Source organism: Platichthys flesus, chromosome 14 (assembly GCF_949316205.1).
Source record: "Platichthys flesus chromosome 14, fPlaFle2.1, whole genome shotgun sequence".
NCBI classification, from domain to species: Eukaryota; Metazoa; Chordata; class Actinopteri; order Pleuronectiformes; family Pleuronectidae; genus Platichthys; species Platichthys flesus.
Genome location: NC_084958.1, coordinates 17,077,168 through 17,093,622, shown reverse-complemented (window position 1 = coordinate 17,093,622; position 16,455 = coordinate 17,077,168). Strand labels below are relative to the sequence as shown.

The following is a 16,455-nucleotide window of genomic DNA, read 5'->3' as shown; positions in this document are numbered from 1 at the left end:
CAATGTCACTCAAACAACTGCTGCATCTGTTTGGGCTTCTACATTTTTTGTGTATTCAATAATTTGATAATTTACTAATCGTCTCCGCTCCAAGCCAGATTCAGAAGATACAAATACTAAGAAGTAAAAAAAAGGAGTTTAAAAAAATTGAATAATGGGAAATGAATTACATATTATACTGTTACAGAAAATTGTTGAAGTCCACGTTGGTGCTGATGCCCCTGTTCGGTGTCCACTACATCATATTCAACGCCATGCCCTACACGGAGGTGTCAGGAGTCCCCTGGCTCATCCAGATGCACTACGAGATGCTGTTCAACTCCTTCCAGGTAAAGCTGCTGCATTACAAGTGCAACACCATGAACTCCTTATCATATCTGTTTGGTCTTTTAAGCCAAACCAATCTAATTGACATGTCGTCACAGTTAACATGTCCTAGTCTCCAGCATGAGAGGAACGTTCATCGATCTAGTGCTTGTTGTTGAGGTGTTTGGTTTTGCTAGGATCATAATTAAGATAGAGAGGAAGTGAGGAGTGGCTGATGATTTTAAAATGCCATAGAAAATCGACAGACAATTACACAGATAAAATGTCATATCATCTCTCTCATCTCCTCTGCAGGGATTCCTCGTCGCAATCATATATTGCTTTTGCAACGGGGAGGTAAGAGCTAATTATGTTTCGCAGTTCGCAGAAAAATTCCTGCATATAATTAATACTCCGTGTCTAAATAACATTTACTCCCCACAGGTACAAGCTGAGATCAAAAAATCGTGGAGCAGGAGGACTCTGGCGCTGGACTTCAAAAGAAAAGCTCGGAGTGGCAGTAACACATACAGCTACGGACCTATGGTGTCACACACCAGTGTTACCAACGTCACTGCCAGGGGGCCGCTGGCGCTGCACCTCACCACGAGGCTGGGCCCGGTTCCCGTGAACGGGCACAGGAACCTGCCCGGGTACGTGAAGAACGGCTCGGTCTCAGAGAACTCCATACCCTCGTCGGCACAGGAGCTCCACATTCCCGAGGAGGAGCACTCAGCTCACACGAGGCCCTGCGAGAACGAGAAACCCTCGCCTGTGGTCGAGGAGGAGCGGGAGACAGTCATGTGACCGCCAGGCCGCTGTACAAGAAAACTACATGAACAAATCATCAACACGGCCGCAGGCTGGCCTGAAGGGGACGACTGCATGCGTCAACACTGCCAGTTTATCTTCCTCCTGTGAATCAAGCCTGAACTGTACAGACCGATGAGGCTCCAGGCGAAACAGGCTTATCAGTCGTGTGTGCTTCATTTTTGTGGCGAATACTGTTTAAAGAAGCACCTGCCACAGTGAATGTGTAAAAGGCTGACAAGCAGACTGTCTTATTTCTTTTTCCACCGTCGTTATCTCATACTCTCATTCGCTTTTGTGGCAAACGTCTCGTGCTCAGCTTTTGTGCATAAATCAAACCGAGGTTAGTGGCAGTCGTCACCAGGACCAGCCTTAATCACCGATGTAGAGGCAGTTGGATTTGGAGTGCCATCAGCCACTGGTGTCCAGATTAAGTCAGTGTGAGTAGGCCAAGTTCACCCTCGGCACAAGAAGAGGACTTAATGCTACTTTTATGGGGCGACTGTTCATTTGTTCTGCATCGACTTGTATCCACTGCAGTGTAAAAGGGAAGGTACTCAGGTAATTGAAGTCCTCTGTTGTTTTGCGCACCTATTTTTATACATTTAAAATGGTGTTTTAGCCTGGTCAGCGTTTCCCTTCAGGAGACGTTATATAAGGCTTGTGTCAAATAGTCTGTTTTTTGTACAGTTTGTGCTGTTTAGAAACACCCAGTATTCATCGCTCTAATTACAACAGATGTCGAGGAGTTCAAATGAATGTTTCATATTCAAATTCTCTGCAAGCCACACACACACACACAACATGATGCCAAAGTGAGAGTATTTCTTTGAAGAAGTTGTCTCCGTCAGTGTTAGTTGAGGTAAAGAAGAACTTAATGGAAATCTGACACAAATAGTATCATGTGTTCTCTGCGAAGTTTTCAAAGGAAGAGAGACCCCCCCCCCCCATTCCAAAACACAGGGTGCAGGAAATGGCCGTATATTGCAGTGGAATGTTAATTAAATGTGGAATGAGGAAAATCTAAAATTCCCTAGGAATTCCAAGAGTGACATTTGTGGCGGATATGAAGGAGAACCCAGAAATGAATAACACACAGTATAATTTTTACAGATGGTCCAGTGTTATGCTGCTTTTTGATGTATATATACAAGTCACAATGTTTACAAAGGTCAGAAATACATCCTAATTGTGAGTTAGAAGTCTTCATGTGTATGGATACGTTGTCAAGCTATATCTCTTTTTTCACGTGTTTGTTTACGGAATGTTTGCAATATTTGATTCATGTAAATAGTCCCCCCCCAAAAAATTAAAAAATGGTGAATATATTTACAGGTGACAGAGGGCATTCAAACTGGCATTCCATGAAGCATTCCACCAGATATTTTAAACTTAATTCTATTAACCTACATAGTTTTGCAGGTTAGGTCACAAACACCAAATACCAAAGAGAAAAGGTCACAGAGGGTACACAGGTAACGGTGTCAACAGTGACCAAAACGTCTTAAAGTCACCCTCTCCCCGAAAGAAGTGCTACTGACAGTTAGTGTAGGAAAATGATAAGAGTTCAGCCCCCGTGTAGATTGATGTTTTTAAATATAAAATACAAAATGTCATGTAAAATAAACACAATGCAAAATTGTTTGTGTCAAGGAGAAAAAAACTCTCTGCGGCTCAGTAACAAAAAGTTGGTCATGCTGGTAGTAAAACCATAATGATATTACAACAAAATGTCCTAAATAAATCGGTCTATACATTTTCTCCATTCAAACAGAACACTACTACCTGTTGAACTGATGTCACTCCCTGGGTGTTTGTGAAACAAACACCCAATTTAAAAAAAAAATGTTTACCTTCATTTTTGTTGAGTGCTCTCGTCCAGTGTGACTTCTCACTGACTGACTTATGCTCCCATTACACAGATTTGTTAGAATTGAGCTTGAGTCACATCTTAAAGGTTAAATCCTGGTCTGCTCAGTTTGTACTGGCCTCAAGTCAATCCAGCAGATTTACCCTGCATCTCAAAGAGTAAAGTCGAAAACACCAAATCATGTTTCAAACGGCCTTTAGCTGTTTTCCCATCAGGTGGATGTTTATTAGATAAATCCAGTCATATTCTGTACATTTCTATTAACAGACTGAATGGAGCCAGCTCGCACGTTTGCACGAGGATCACTCCCGATTGCAACTCGATGTTGAGTGGATTGTCTACAGCAGTAATTACATTTGGCTGCAGGCCACAGAGACGGAAAAAGACCGAGACTGAGGGAACCCTCTCTAGATATTACAGTTTCATACCATCAGTAGAGTTTACAGTATGTATAAGATTTAAGACTGCATCTGACTGAGGGAGTTGTTCTTCAGATTTTCTCAGACTTTCCACCAACTGCCGCTGGGCAAGTAAACATGTTGCCGTTGCATAATCCAGGTTCTTAATTAAAAAAGAGGGGCTGAATCAGAGCATGAAAATATTTTATTATGAAAGAAAAACACTTGGAAAATTATATATTTGAGCACTTTAATACCCTATAATACAGTATTTTGTTCTGATTGTATCATGTAAAATGATTGTGTTTTGGAATCAAGTGTACAAAAAGGCCAATTACCATAGAGCTAATGTTGTATTTCATTATTTTTCAAATACCTCTCATGGACGTATATAATGTGTTTTGTATACATTGTCTTCTATTTATCTTGTGCCGAAATGTGCTCAGTGGCGTGAACGGTGTTCTCCGACACACGCCTCACTCTCTCATCACTCCATCGTGATGTGGGCACGTTGTAGATATCAGTGTAAACGTGGAAGGTGGAATAGGAAGATGGTTCCTGGTCTTATAATGTTCATCAGTGAATTGTGAATAAGTCAATAAATCTGTACTCACATGTTTTTCGACTGTTGTGAATCTGATTCAGACAGAATACCCACAATGCACGTTCTTATACATAAGATGTTTCTTTATTTCAAATATAATATTATACAAATTTCATTTCAGAAAAAAAGTGCCTGAAATGCTTGCGGTGAAAAATGAAAGAATCTCTTTCGGTGTGTATCAGTGGAAGGTTCAGTTCACTTTTGAGCCCTCTTCGCTCCCCCCTTAGCTCCCCCTTTAGCTCCCTCTTTAGCTCCCTCTTTAGCTCCCCCTCTACCTCCTTTCTCCCCCTTGTCCCCTTTCTCTCCAGATTTCCTCCCTTTCCCGTCTGCGTCCTCTTTCTTGTTTGCTCCCTTTTCACCTTTCTCACCCTTCTTCTTTGTTGGTGCATCGTTGTCATCTCCTTTACCCTCTTTGGCACCCTTGCCTTCCCTCTTGCCCTCCTTGGTCTTCTTCTCTCCTTTATCAGCATCCACTTTCCCAGACACGGTCGTCACCTCTTCCTTTTCTTCTACTTTCGCAGCTGTGGATGGGGGGGGGGGGAGATAAAGAAAATTGATATAAAAGGTGAAAAAAAACAGATCAGGTATCATCAGGTTTCTGCCTCCATAGCTAATTGGAATAAAGAATTTAATCTGACAGAGTGCCGGCCTAAGTAGGTTACATATAATGAAGGCACATCTGTTTCTATCTGTCCTCATAAGCATGGTCTATTTATTCTTTTAATTGGATTGTTTGAAGTGCTTTCAGGCTGAGGAATGGAGAACAAAGGTTTACAGTCAGCTTAGTGACAGAGACAATGTTTTTATCTCAATTATTCAAGAGGTGACAGGCACAGCAAGCGCACAAGGATTGGATTTAGTACAACCGAATGAAATGGATATTTAGAATAAACTATATTTGACTTTTTTTTCTTTTTTTTTTAAATACACTGCCATAGTGCAACTATAAGACAAACAATAGTGTAATGTCTCTGCTGTTACACATAAAGCGCATACCACTGCTTGTTTTTATGTTTTTTTCAGCAGGTCAACGTAAAACTACTGAACTTATTTCCATTAAATCCAAAACATTTGGCATAAACCCAGATAATGCCACAAATTCTTTCACATATTATTTTTAATATGAGACTTCCTTTTTTTTTTTACAATCCAATTTCCTGGATTTTGATTAAATAATATGATTTCTGAGACCAGCATCTATGACTGGGAGCAGTTTTGGGATTTTGAATGAAAATTGAGAAAAGTCAGAGTCAGGTGAACAGGTCAAAGAACATCTCAGCCCACATGAGTTATTTATTTTCAGGCCCCGAGCAAAAGGAAAAGAAATAACAGCTTCAAGCGAGAGTCAACGAATTACACCTGATGTGAAATGTGAGAACTTTGTCAAATCATTTTCTCTTTTTCCAGTAGCAAAGGAAAACATTATCCCGGTGCTCTACAGAAGCTTCAGACTGCAGCTTCAGACACACATAGGATACACTAAACAAAGGCCAAGTAACCGAATGACAAACACACCAAATGTCAATAGTTGCCGGAGGCGGCAAGAGTAAATCTGAAATACGATCGGTCCTGTGTCTCACTGTGGTGGATGAATCCATAAGACTTAAAATAATCATCCAAACAACAGAACTACATGACTATGTTCCCTTGTCTTGATTGATTCTGTCTTCTTCTACTCTCCACTCTTTCACTTTACCCTTGTTCCACATGTTTACCTTTACATCAGTGTGATTTAGACAAAACCCGGAGATATGATTTCCTCGGAGCGGCAGGTTAAAGCCGGTGGATGGTGATGGGCTCAATGATGCGATGTAATTGAATGTCAGATTTTTAAACCCAGATGTTGTTGTTCCAGCTTTAGTCAAAGTTGGAACTAAGACTTGACTTTTTGCCCCCGTTTCCTGTTGTGCAACGTCCTGGAATAATTAAAGGTTAACGCTGCCTTCGACGAAAGGCCTGGACCCTGACACATCTCTTAAATGTCAAATGCTCAGCACAGACGCGGCTGATACAAATCTTCTTGGCATGTTCCAGGGGCGGAGCTAGGGGGTGGCTTCTGAGGCTTGTAACAGGTTAGGAACCATGAGGGTTGGTGACCGGCACAAACTCACAGACGCACCACAGCTGGAGATTTCATAATGCTCGTTGTTTATTAGCATCGCATTTCCGCCAGATTCTGTATCATATTTGATATGAGTTGAAGGAACAAACACTGACGACTACTGGCTGATGAACCTGGGTGTAGTTCAATGCTTTGCAAAGTTAAAGAAGTCTGCTACTAGTCAGTGATGATGGAACTTCAAGAAGCATTGAACTACCTCATTAGGATTATTTTATATTTAATTTCTGCCAATTAATCCCTTAAACCTAAATCTTACACATTGAACCTTTTGAATATAATCATCCAGGTTCAGAGTCATAGATTCCCAGGGTACTTCTTTCACAGGTTACACATGTTACACTAATAGATGTTTTTTCTGTAATAAAGTATCAAAGCCAAAATCATATGCAATACATATACGGCACACCACAGTTGTGTGCTTTTTAAAACACTTGTATTATTTCTCTCTGACTGAACCTGCATCTTGTTTGTGCACAACCAAATGTGTGCATGTCATTGTGCATTTCAACTCCGACCAGTGGAAGTGTGATTAAATTAAAATCCTGTTCAGTCTGACTAGTGTGAATTTAAATTATAAGTAGGGCGCCTTTCAGAAAACGCATGAGACTCATATCCCTGTTGTTTAAGAACCGAGCGAGACTTGTAACCAGAGCAACTTCCCCTTTCTCGCTGTGAACCTCAAATGACCTTTTTCCTCCCGGCCCAGATCCAGAGCTTTAGACGTGTGAGAAATGTGTTTGAACGTGTTTGAGCCGTAACGGTTCGCTGACGCTGAGACCACCCTCATTTCCAGCCCAGTTGGAAACATGTGCTGTCGAAGTATCGGGTCTGGTCGAGAACAAATAAGAGAGTCAGTCACAACTCGTTATTTTCGGCCCCTGTGTTGAAGTCGTGTGAGGCAATAGGAGAGAAAAGGATCATGCGAGAGGAAGACTTCCACACAATGTGCGTTTTAAGACATATGATGATAACAATTTGGTGAGTGAATGCAAATGGAGCCCGAGAGAGCGTGATAATAGAGAACGTTGGACATCTTAACGGTGACAATAAGCTCTTTGTTTTTCTACATATCACCAATGTGTTTTTAATGCATCTAACTTCGCCGTTGATCCTGTCACTTACAGTAACATGTAGCAATGTGCTCGGACATGTTGGGCTCTTTTAATAATCTACATCTCTGCTTTCTGTGAAATGCGAGTTGAATCAGAGCAGATCGATCGAGCAGTTCAACCGACCTCGATTCCTTTTTCCCACTTTACTCATTTTGATGATCGGATTAGGTTATACTGATAATCCATGCAGTAGGTCTTGTATTGTTCCTATACACACTATACAGAGGCCTGAGAAAGAGAGTCCTTAGTGAACCGGAAGAAAATAAATGGCAAAGACAAGTTGAGTCTGCAGAACCGTAATTAAGGTAACGTTGAGTTTCTTTTATCCCTGAAGTACGTTTTTATTTGACAAACCACAGTTTTGTGTGAAAAATACATTCGCGGACACATCAGGGAGATGAGATCAGACAGATCTTGATGCTCATTTTTAACATTTATTTAAACTGCTAATTTACAATCAGTGTCTTTACAACGGAGCAACATTTCTGTTCCTACGCATAATCAAGCCCCCATTTGAAAAAATGAATACATAAAAGTTTTCCTTATGAATTTAATTCTATATCACGATGTTCATTGCATTCGCTGTATTGTCAGATGATTGTTGTGGCACAATTCATGATGTAATCAGTAGAGAAAGGAAGCAATTTGCATATTTGCTCACAGGGATGCTGCTCTCGCCCTAGAAGCAAATTACAGTATGGTTTGGAGTTCATGGTTGAGAGCGGCTGATAAATACGTGTTCATCTTTACTATTTATAATGGCTGCAGTCAGTACAGCCCCTTCAGCTCCTCTCTCGGCCACATGGTTGATTAGTTAAATGGTCACGCAAAAAGATTCACTGCGATGCATATTAGATCAACTCTCTGTGGAGATTGAAGACAGGCTGACGCTCTCGCTATAGTTTTTCATCTAATTTATTCCCCCCCCCCTCTTCTCATGCCCATTTCATTTGACACAAATTCCATTGCAAGAAAAAAAAAAACGTATTGACAGCTCAATGCTTTTTCCATCACAATTAATTTCTGCATTTATGCATGCAAATGCGTAATAAATCATCAGGAGGAGCCAGACGAGACAGATGTCAAGCCTTATCCGTCACCGCTCCTAACCTGGAGAAGACACAGCTGAGCACGTTGAGACGCTTCAGGTAAACACAAGTCAAAATCCTGAGAGGAAAACAAGCATTTATAATTACAAATGACACCAGCGCCGACATCTATAATCCATATTAATTAACACAGGAAGGAAATGGTATGGATGATTTGCTTTCGTCAAAGTAATTCTGAGAAAAGGAAACAGTGAGCTAAAGACAAGCGTAGAGTGGAGCACAAACAGCTGCATGCATTACTTTAACTTTGCCTCAAATTTATCATTGTAACTTTTTCATGCAAATCTGTGCATCTTTATCAATAAGCAGTTAGGCTTTAAGGAAGATGCAAGCTTTACAAAATACAAAAGTATAAACTACAAAGGTCCAGCTGCTCTAAAAGAATCATATTTGTCAAACGCAGTACGATCTGTGTTCTGGAACCATGAGTAAACGTCACTTCTGCACATCAACCGCCTGCCAGCTAAATTCAAGTTGTGCTCTACTTTCTGTATATAAACTCCAAGCATTATGCATCAGGCATTAAAGAAAGACTACAGGATATATAGAGTGTAGATGGATGAAAGGGACTTTGTCAACAATGTGTATACAGTGTTTTTTTGAGTTTTTTTTTTAAAGTCACTTAACCATGAGTGACCAAGTGTGACAGAAGATAAGATTCGAAGCAAAGGAGGAAGAATTATGCTGTCTCGGGCAAACTGAGGGAGCTGGGCTGCTCCTCGCTGACCCCAGCTACAGAGAGCTGGCTGTTTTCAGCACTTTGAGGTTGGACCTGCTCAGACACTGTTTGTACTGCAGAGGCATCGAGGGCAGCTGGAAAAGAACAGAAGAGAAGGAGAAAACAGTAGGAGAAGAGAAGAAGAAGAGAAGGGTAAGAAGAGGAAATTTAGTACAGAGCAGAAGCACAAGGCAGAGCAGAAGAATTAAGTGAAGCAAATCTTGTGAGATAACAAGAGGAGAGGGAAAATAAAAAAATTACAGCTGCCCTGGAGAAGAAGTTACGTAAAAAGACAGCTGTCCTCTTTGCAGTAATCTTTGAGTAAGACTACAACAGTCGTGAGTCTTGTAAGACATCAACTACGCCCCTGTGCTCAGAGATAAGATATCATAAAATAGGCAGCTCTCCACAGAGAGCTCAACTCATTAAAGTTATTCTTCCTGGTTTTCAGATGTAGGCTGTTCTTAAACATAAAGCAACGACAGACTGCCCCAAATGGACATAATGAGCAGTCGGTGTCAATGACGGGTCAAACCGTCTTTATTTATCTCCAATTTTCTCAATTGCAGTCACCAGCACCTGAGGCTGCTAGTGTGCAGCTCCAAAACAAAGGATAAAAAGAAACTGTGGCACAAGAGAAAGCGAGCGGAGCAAATCACAGCGGAGACGGAGCTCCTGTTTGTTATTTTTATTATTAAATTTAACAAAGAGATATTAGCACTGGAGAGATAATAAAGAGGGACTCACATCCTGGGATCTCAGTCAGCTCGTTCAGAGGTGGCACTGTCTCTAATGTGTTGGCGTATTTCTTGGCGGCCTGCCTTTGCTGGTTTCGGGCCTCGATTTCCTTTTTGGTTCTCGGGATTCGACATTTGAATATACAGCACAGGGTGATAACTGAGGGAGACAGGGACAAAATATACAAGACACAAGGAATTTATTTCAGTAGAATATGTAGAGCGTATAGAGATCAACTGATAGTTTTTTTTGCCCTGGTTTGGATATTTTCGTGAAATGTCTCAACAACTGGTGGATATGTTTCAAATCTCAAAGGATTCATTTGAATAATTTGATTTAAGTTTGACCTTAAACCACTATAGGCAATAGTCTTCTAAAAAGCTGAACTAAGATGAAGATTATTTGCAAGATATACTATTTAGCTTAAACCATCAGATTCACTGTTTTTCAGTCTTTTATCGAAAAATATGACACTCCTCAAGAAAACTTGAAATAGATGCACCTGTCATAACCTGTGTGAATAAAACCCAAACTGTCACTTAGGGACTAAATCAGAGGTGTCTCAGTTGTACTGAGAGGAAATGTTCAACTTTAAGAACAACACCTGCATTTTGAAACAAAGATTTGAGATAAAGTCTTTGTAGTTTCCCTTTCCTCATGCCACTGCTGTTATTTGCATGAGTCACATCTGGAAACACATAATGATCGTGGTGATTCTTTTATTCCCTGAGATAATATCTGGGCCACTTCTACTCACTCTCTGCTTGATAACCAAATTCTGGAGGGGATCATGCACAGACCTCATTGGACTGCAGTTGTTTCTCATTATAGCTTTCTGTGTTTCAAGAATGATTAAGGGTGGGTGAAAACAAGGTGATTTAATGAGACATACTGACCAACTGCCAAACCAAACATCGCAAAGATGCCAATGACCTGCCACAACCGCAGCCCCCAGAAAACGACGGTCTCTGAGGTCACGGGGTCTGGCTTCTTAGGGGGCTCTGTAGGCAAAAGCTGTGGGGAAAAAGCAAAAAAAAGAAAAGGATTGACCTAAGTATCTGCCCGCCATAAATAAATCTTCAGAAACGAGTATTACAGCAGAGAGCAAACCTCAGGGAGTAAACAAGTTCTGAGAGAAAAACCAAAGAGGATTATGCCCAGATTTCTTTGTGATAACACTGACCTTCAGGAAATGTAGTGTGTCAACAAAGTAATTGGTGTCACTTCTTTATCTTTTTCAATTCTAGCGCAAATGAATTAATGAAGCTGTTGTTGAATCCACTCTACTCATTTGCAGCCGTGTCTCACAAACTCGGACATCAAAGAAAAATTTGAAGTCCTCAAACGGTCACAGAACTCCCCAATCCACAGCTATCGCACAAATGTCAAATTGAAAAAGTGTTTAGTGGAAATTTCAGTCTCTTCTCAGGACAGTTTATCCACAGACATACATCTAATGCCACTTCAGCCTCACCGCTCCACAGTCTGTGAGGGTCGATACCACGATGTCATCACACTGCAAGCCTCGGATGTGCAACAAGAGCTGCTCACATTATCTTTTAAAGTGTGGCCAATATCAGACTCCAATTTGAACTGGTCATGGCCCAGATGTGACACGCATGCACACAACAACAACAAGACGTCAAACACAGCATGCTGTGTACGGGAGTTATCAAGGAGAAGAGCCACTTGGACCTGCCTCTGGGTATAGACGACCTATCAATGTTATTTAATGTTTACCTAGATTTGTTAAACTCAACTGAGCTGAACTCGACCTACAGACGTAGGCCCAAACTGTCCACCTAATCTTTCCAGACCTGCTCAAATTCTATGTTTGTCAATAGAAACTGCAACCACAGTGTCATCAGAAATCCTTAATGAGCCATGTCTCCATAGTCTTAGAGGTTTGAAGACTAGAACGTCCAAATCTGGGTCATGTGTCTGCGATGGTGGTGGGGGTTTTCACTTTAACTTTACCACTTTACTTGTGTGTGCATAGTTTGCAATTTGTTTATATCGTTGGTAGACAGAGAATCATTTGATCGTTGGAATGATTTGGTTTTGTATTGTCTTGGGTCAGATGTAGGGAGTCACTGCAGTTAGAGTAAGCTGGTTTCTGGCTTGTGCTTGTGTAATCTCAGAATTTTCACTATGGCCTTTGATGCCTTAATTCTGTGCAGCTTTAAATTCAGTGAGTAGAGTCCAAAAGAAACACGGGTGGGGATAAGGGCCAATTTGTGCAAGAAAAACTGTGTGTGTTCGATCAATGCCTTGGAACAGCCTGCAGATAAAACCATCAGGAGCCTTTTACCCCCTGTCCACTGTCAATTGATCACTTAATTGAATGATAGAAAGTTGTTTTGGAAACTCTATACTTTAGTCCATAGAAACAGGCAAAGCATTAGAAAATTGACATTTATCACATTTCCAGCCTTCGCCGGTGACCCCATTACTGAAATGTGTTCTGAGAATCGCTCTAAATATATAAGCTACGACGGTGAACACAGAGGACGGAGACAGAAGATTTGATAAGAAGAATAAGCTCAATTGGGCGGTAAGTCTTTCTTCGAGTTTGACTGGAGAGAATCAAACAAATCTCTTTTGTGCAGACACCAGGGTAAAAATAACCTGCTTTTACTGTGAATAGGTCAGCGAGCCAACATGCCGAAATGTGACTACAAGCCGTCTTGGGGGCTTCTGCTGTTTGTCTCCCGTGGAGGACACAAGAGGGACTGTGAACTTCAACAAAGACGCTGCAAAGAAAATGATCTGAATGAATTTTGTGCTGCGGTTGTGCGACTCCCACAGAAGGATTAGCCTTGATGAGGATATTTAGCATCGCTCTCAAATAATAGCAATTTCTTTTGCCTCAAGTGAGATTATGTAATTCTAAGTCCTTCACTCTGGAGGGGCATTTCATGTGGCGGGATTAGTGGCTTTAAGCCCCAAGTTTTGTTTTGCTGGGAACAAACAGCACTAGCTCAGAATCACAGCGACCTCGAGTTACCTCATGGTAATCGTGTATCACAATTATTACATACTTTGTTTGGTTGGATGGTTGATTTGTTCGTTACATGAAGATTAACATGGGGAAATGGGAAAAGCAGCACTGGGATGCTATGGTACACATAACGGACCATTGACCAAGTTCTCATTTACAAAAACGGATATTCAATCAGCGATAGTCGAAGTTTGTGTGGATCTGATAAATACATGTTTGTGCCCATGAGGTTTGTGGTGTGTGTTGATTTGTGAGAATGTAAAGCTGCTTTTTTGCTATGGACAACAATACACACATTAGTTTACCTAACAGTGTAGTATTTTTAGCTTTGACAACTCTTTTTGAGGACTACAGAGGATGTCAATAGAATGTTCATGTGAATTTATTTAGCCTTCACCACTCGCACATGAAGGTCAGATGTATTTGTTGTCTGGCAGCTGCACAGGCTACAATACAGATCGATTGATCATGGCATTTGAGGTAAAAACATCACGTTTGTTTACTGAGCAACATCTGTCACCAACACAAAGTTCATCATGCCTCTACTTTTAGAAATCTGTGAAGGTGCCGAGCAGCTGGCCGGAGGCTGCTTGTAGAAGTTTCTAGCGTCGGGCGTCTGGAAAGCTCAAGTGTTAGTTGGCTGCAGAGCCAAGTTAAGAGAATGCTGAGGTCGCGTGTCAGAACAGGGTTATTAGTTATTATTATCACTTATAAAACTAATAAATAATAAAACAAATAATCTCATTTTTTTTACATATTGCCCTGAACCAACATCAAAATTCAGCACATCACAATGTCAGGGCTAGTTTATTCTCTTACTTTCTTTATGATTTCTGTAATATACTGTACAACCACAAGTGTTGACTTTTAATTATTCCTTTTTATGTAATAGATTTCTGCATAATTCAACTAGACAACAATAGTTTGACAGTGATATTTTATCCATTCACTCTTGTTTTCACAGTGTAAGTAAATTGCCTCTTCTTTTATCCTGTAAACTTATTTTTTAGAAAACATAATGGATTTCAGATGTTATTTTTATTGCCATTTCTAAATACTAATCTTAGGTGAAATGTAAACCTCCTCTCTTGAGCCCAGGAGCAGAAAAACAACTTGGTCGTACCAGAACTCATCTTATTATCCTCCCGTGCACCCACTCAAGCACGTGTCCCTTCGCTGTTCATGTAAAGACCTGATTGTGTCATGGGTTTTAACGTCGAATCACATTTTTAAAAGGCAAGTAAAGCAACAGTCCTGGCGACCAAACAATGGCCGTAAATCACACAAAACTAGGCTTTTAAAAAGGCAAAGCACCTGCACCCATCCCAGAGAGACCCTCTGGGAACCTGTGGAGGACACAGTGATGCATTCAGGCTCTTACCTCAGGATCCGGAATCTGGGAGAACACGGAGGACAAGCACTGGGACAGCAGCACTGCTCCCCAGCCACGCAGCAGGGGCTGAGCTGGACATACAGGCTGATCCCCAACCATCTTCTGCCCCTCTTCCTCCCTGCAGCCACCCTGCCCCCTCTCTCCCTCTCCCTATGCTTCCCACTCTCTACCTCCTTCTCTCTCTCTCTCTGTCTGCCCGCCTGCCTGTACTGGCGCCGTGTACAGGACAGGACCACAATGGCCCTGGGTGATTAATGGTGCCTATGGTGCTGACTGCTTCCTTCCACCCACAGTTGTCTGCTGCCGCTGCTCTTCCCTATATCCCTTGTCTTTCTGCCACAACACTGCAGGAGCCCAGAGAAACACCGGCCACCGTCACCACTGCAGCCAGCTGAAAACCGCTCCACTACAATGCAGGGAGAGGCAGCCCTGCAGTTAGGCTACATTAATTAATTAATAGACCTGGTGTGGTTTACAGCCAGCTCATCCTGCTGGGGACAGTTCACACAACGTGGGGGGGGGGATGGGAAGCACTGTTAACCAAGAGGATGGCCTGCGCAGGACAGTGAGCAGAATGGCTGCGAGCGTCGTCATCTTTGTCGCCTGGAGTGTAAAAAAAAATATGTTCACACAGCCTTGGAAAAATAGGAAGAGCAACAGAACCGAGGAATCCAATTTTAACACCTGCCTGAGGACGAAAAGGGTTGGATTTAAATGACCTTGTTGTGTGGGTTAGGGTTACAACGTGTGTACTGTGTCTGGCCTACGCTCGTCTGTCTTTCATGTTGACAATAATGGGGAAATTATCCTTGTAGTTGTTTTGTGAGGCCGCCTGTTGTGATGTCTGTTTTTAAATACAAAATAAATGGAAGAGGCAACCCACAGGGAAAATAGTACTTGTGTGAACATGATAAAACATTACCATTTAAACCAAACCGCAAATATGTAATATTTTCAGGTTCCTACATCATTTTCTTTGTGTGCAAAATAGTATAGGAGAAATTAGGACGTCTGCTATTCCTCTCTTTTCACAAAATACAAACACCACAGGAAACTCTGGATTGACGTACAAATACCAAACAATAACAAACAACAAGCTTTAAAAACACCAATGAAATATCCAATTTTTAAGATCAGCACGATAACAAAACTTGTGTATGTTGGTTACGTATGCAGCATCAACATTAAAGTCAATCTTGGAGTTGTGTTTCTGGACTAATCTGAATCTTTCGGCTAAACTAAGACTTGTATTTAGCTGTCAACTGCTGTGAGAGGAGCAGTATCGATGTTTTTATAAAACTTGCCACAAGGTAAGTGAATAACCTATTTAGAAATATGGATTGAGGCACTTTTTGGAGTATTGCTTTTCTGTCTTTTCCATAACTTGATGTTTTTTAGGCTCATCATCGTGCATATGTTGCTATTGTGACTACTTTACTACATTAAGTCTCACATAGATCTCAGTTAAATGGCCGTTGAGAGACAAACAGAAGCAAACTTCATGGATTAGTCAAAGTGGATTCTTCCTCATTATTTTTCTATTTACTCATTTCATGCTCCTAATTCTGTGATCGGTGGTGACGGAATATCTTGTTGTCAGAGATTTTAGTTGCAGAGGAAATCACCAGGAAACACCCACTCTGCATCTGTGTTGATCACAGACCACACACTTAAAAAACACCCTTCTATCTGACCTCCTGATGATCATTAGTAGTGTATGTATGCTCGCAGCCTTGCAGCCCCTGTCACGAGAGTTTGGGTTTTTTAATGAGAACCCTTGTCCTCAGTCTGATTCAGAAATAGCTCCCGGGGATTGGATTTTGTCAACAGTATCGAATGCAATACCACATTCATCTGGTGGTGTATACAGGGGAGCCTGCTGTGTTTCTGACTCTGGCATCTGTAAAGCTCTTGTCATTAACGCTCTCCTTCAAAATATAGTGGCAGTTCAAAGCCAGATGAGAACTTGCATTTCTATTTTTGTTATGGTTAACAAAGCATCACAGTGGGTGTCAGGAAACATTGACATTTTATTTGCAGACGGAGAAAGTTTGAAGCCAGTTCTGTGATTGTAAGGTGTCTGTTTTTACAAAGGTCAATGATGCCAAGGCTAAATGATCTCAGTGGGATAATGACCTATGTTTTCATTGTGGATCTGTCAGCATGATTACTTAAAAACTACTGAACCGATCTTTCTTAAATTGTGTGGAGGGTCGGGGCACAACCCAACCAAGAACCCATAACATTTTGAAATGGATTTGTAAAAACCAGTGT

General features: G+C 41.3%; 2 protein-coding genes across 2 annotated transcripts in view; one reads left to right on the top strand and one right to left on the bottom strand.

Moving 5' to 3' along the window:
* The window catches only part of pth1r (parathyroid hormone 1 receptor), a 41,775-nt gene extending 37,783 nt beyond the window's left edge, over positions 1-3,992 (top strand). Inside the window, exons 11-13 of the mRNA XM_062404221.1 lie at positions 188-329; positions 622-663; positions 751-3,992. Coding sequence (XP_062260205.1) covers positions 188-329; positions 622-663; positions 751-1,113 — 547 coding nt within the window. The 3' untranslated portion in view covers positions 1,114-3,992. The remainder of the gene's footprint in view (positions 1-187; positions 330-621; positions 664-750) is intronic.
* Positions 3,993-7,598: 3,606 nt separating this feature from the next.
* tmie (transmembrane inner ear) lies at positions 7,599-14,511 on the bottom strand. The gene is made up of 4 exons (XM_062404571.1): positions 14,170-14,511; positions 10,684-10,801; positions 9,797-9,946; positions 7,599-9,144 (listed from the first exon to the last, which is right to left on the bottom strand). The coding sequence occupies exons 1-4, from the start codon at positions 14,278-14,280 to the stop codon at positions 9,011-9,013; spliced, it is 513 nt and encodes a 170-aa protein (XP_062260555.1). The 5' UTR covers positions 14,281-14,511; the 3' UTR covers positions 7,599-9,010.
* Positions 14,512-16,455: the final 1,944 nt, after the last annotated feature.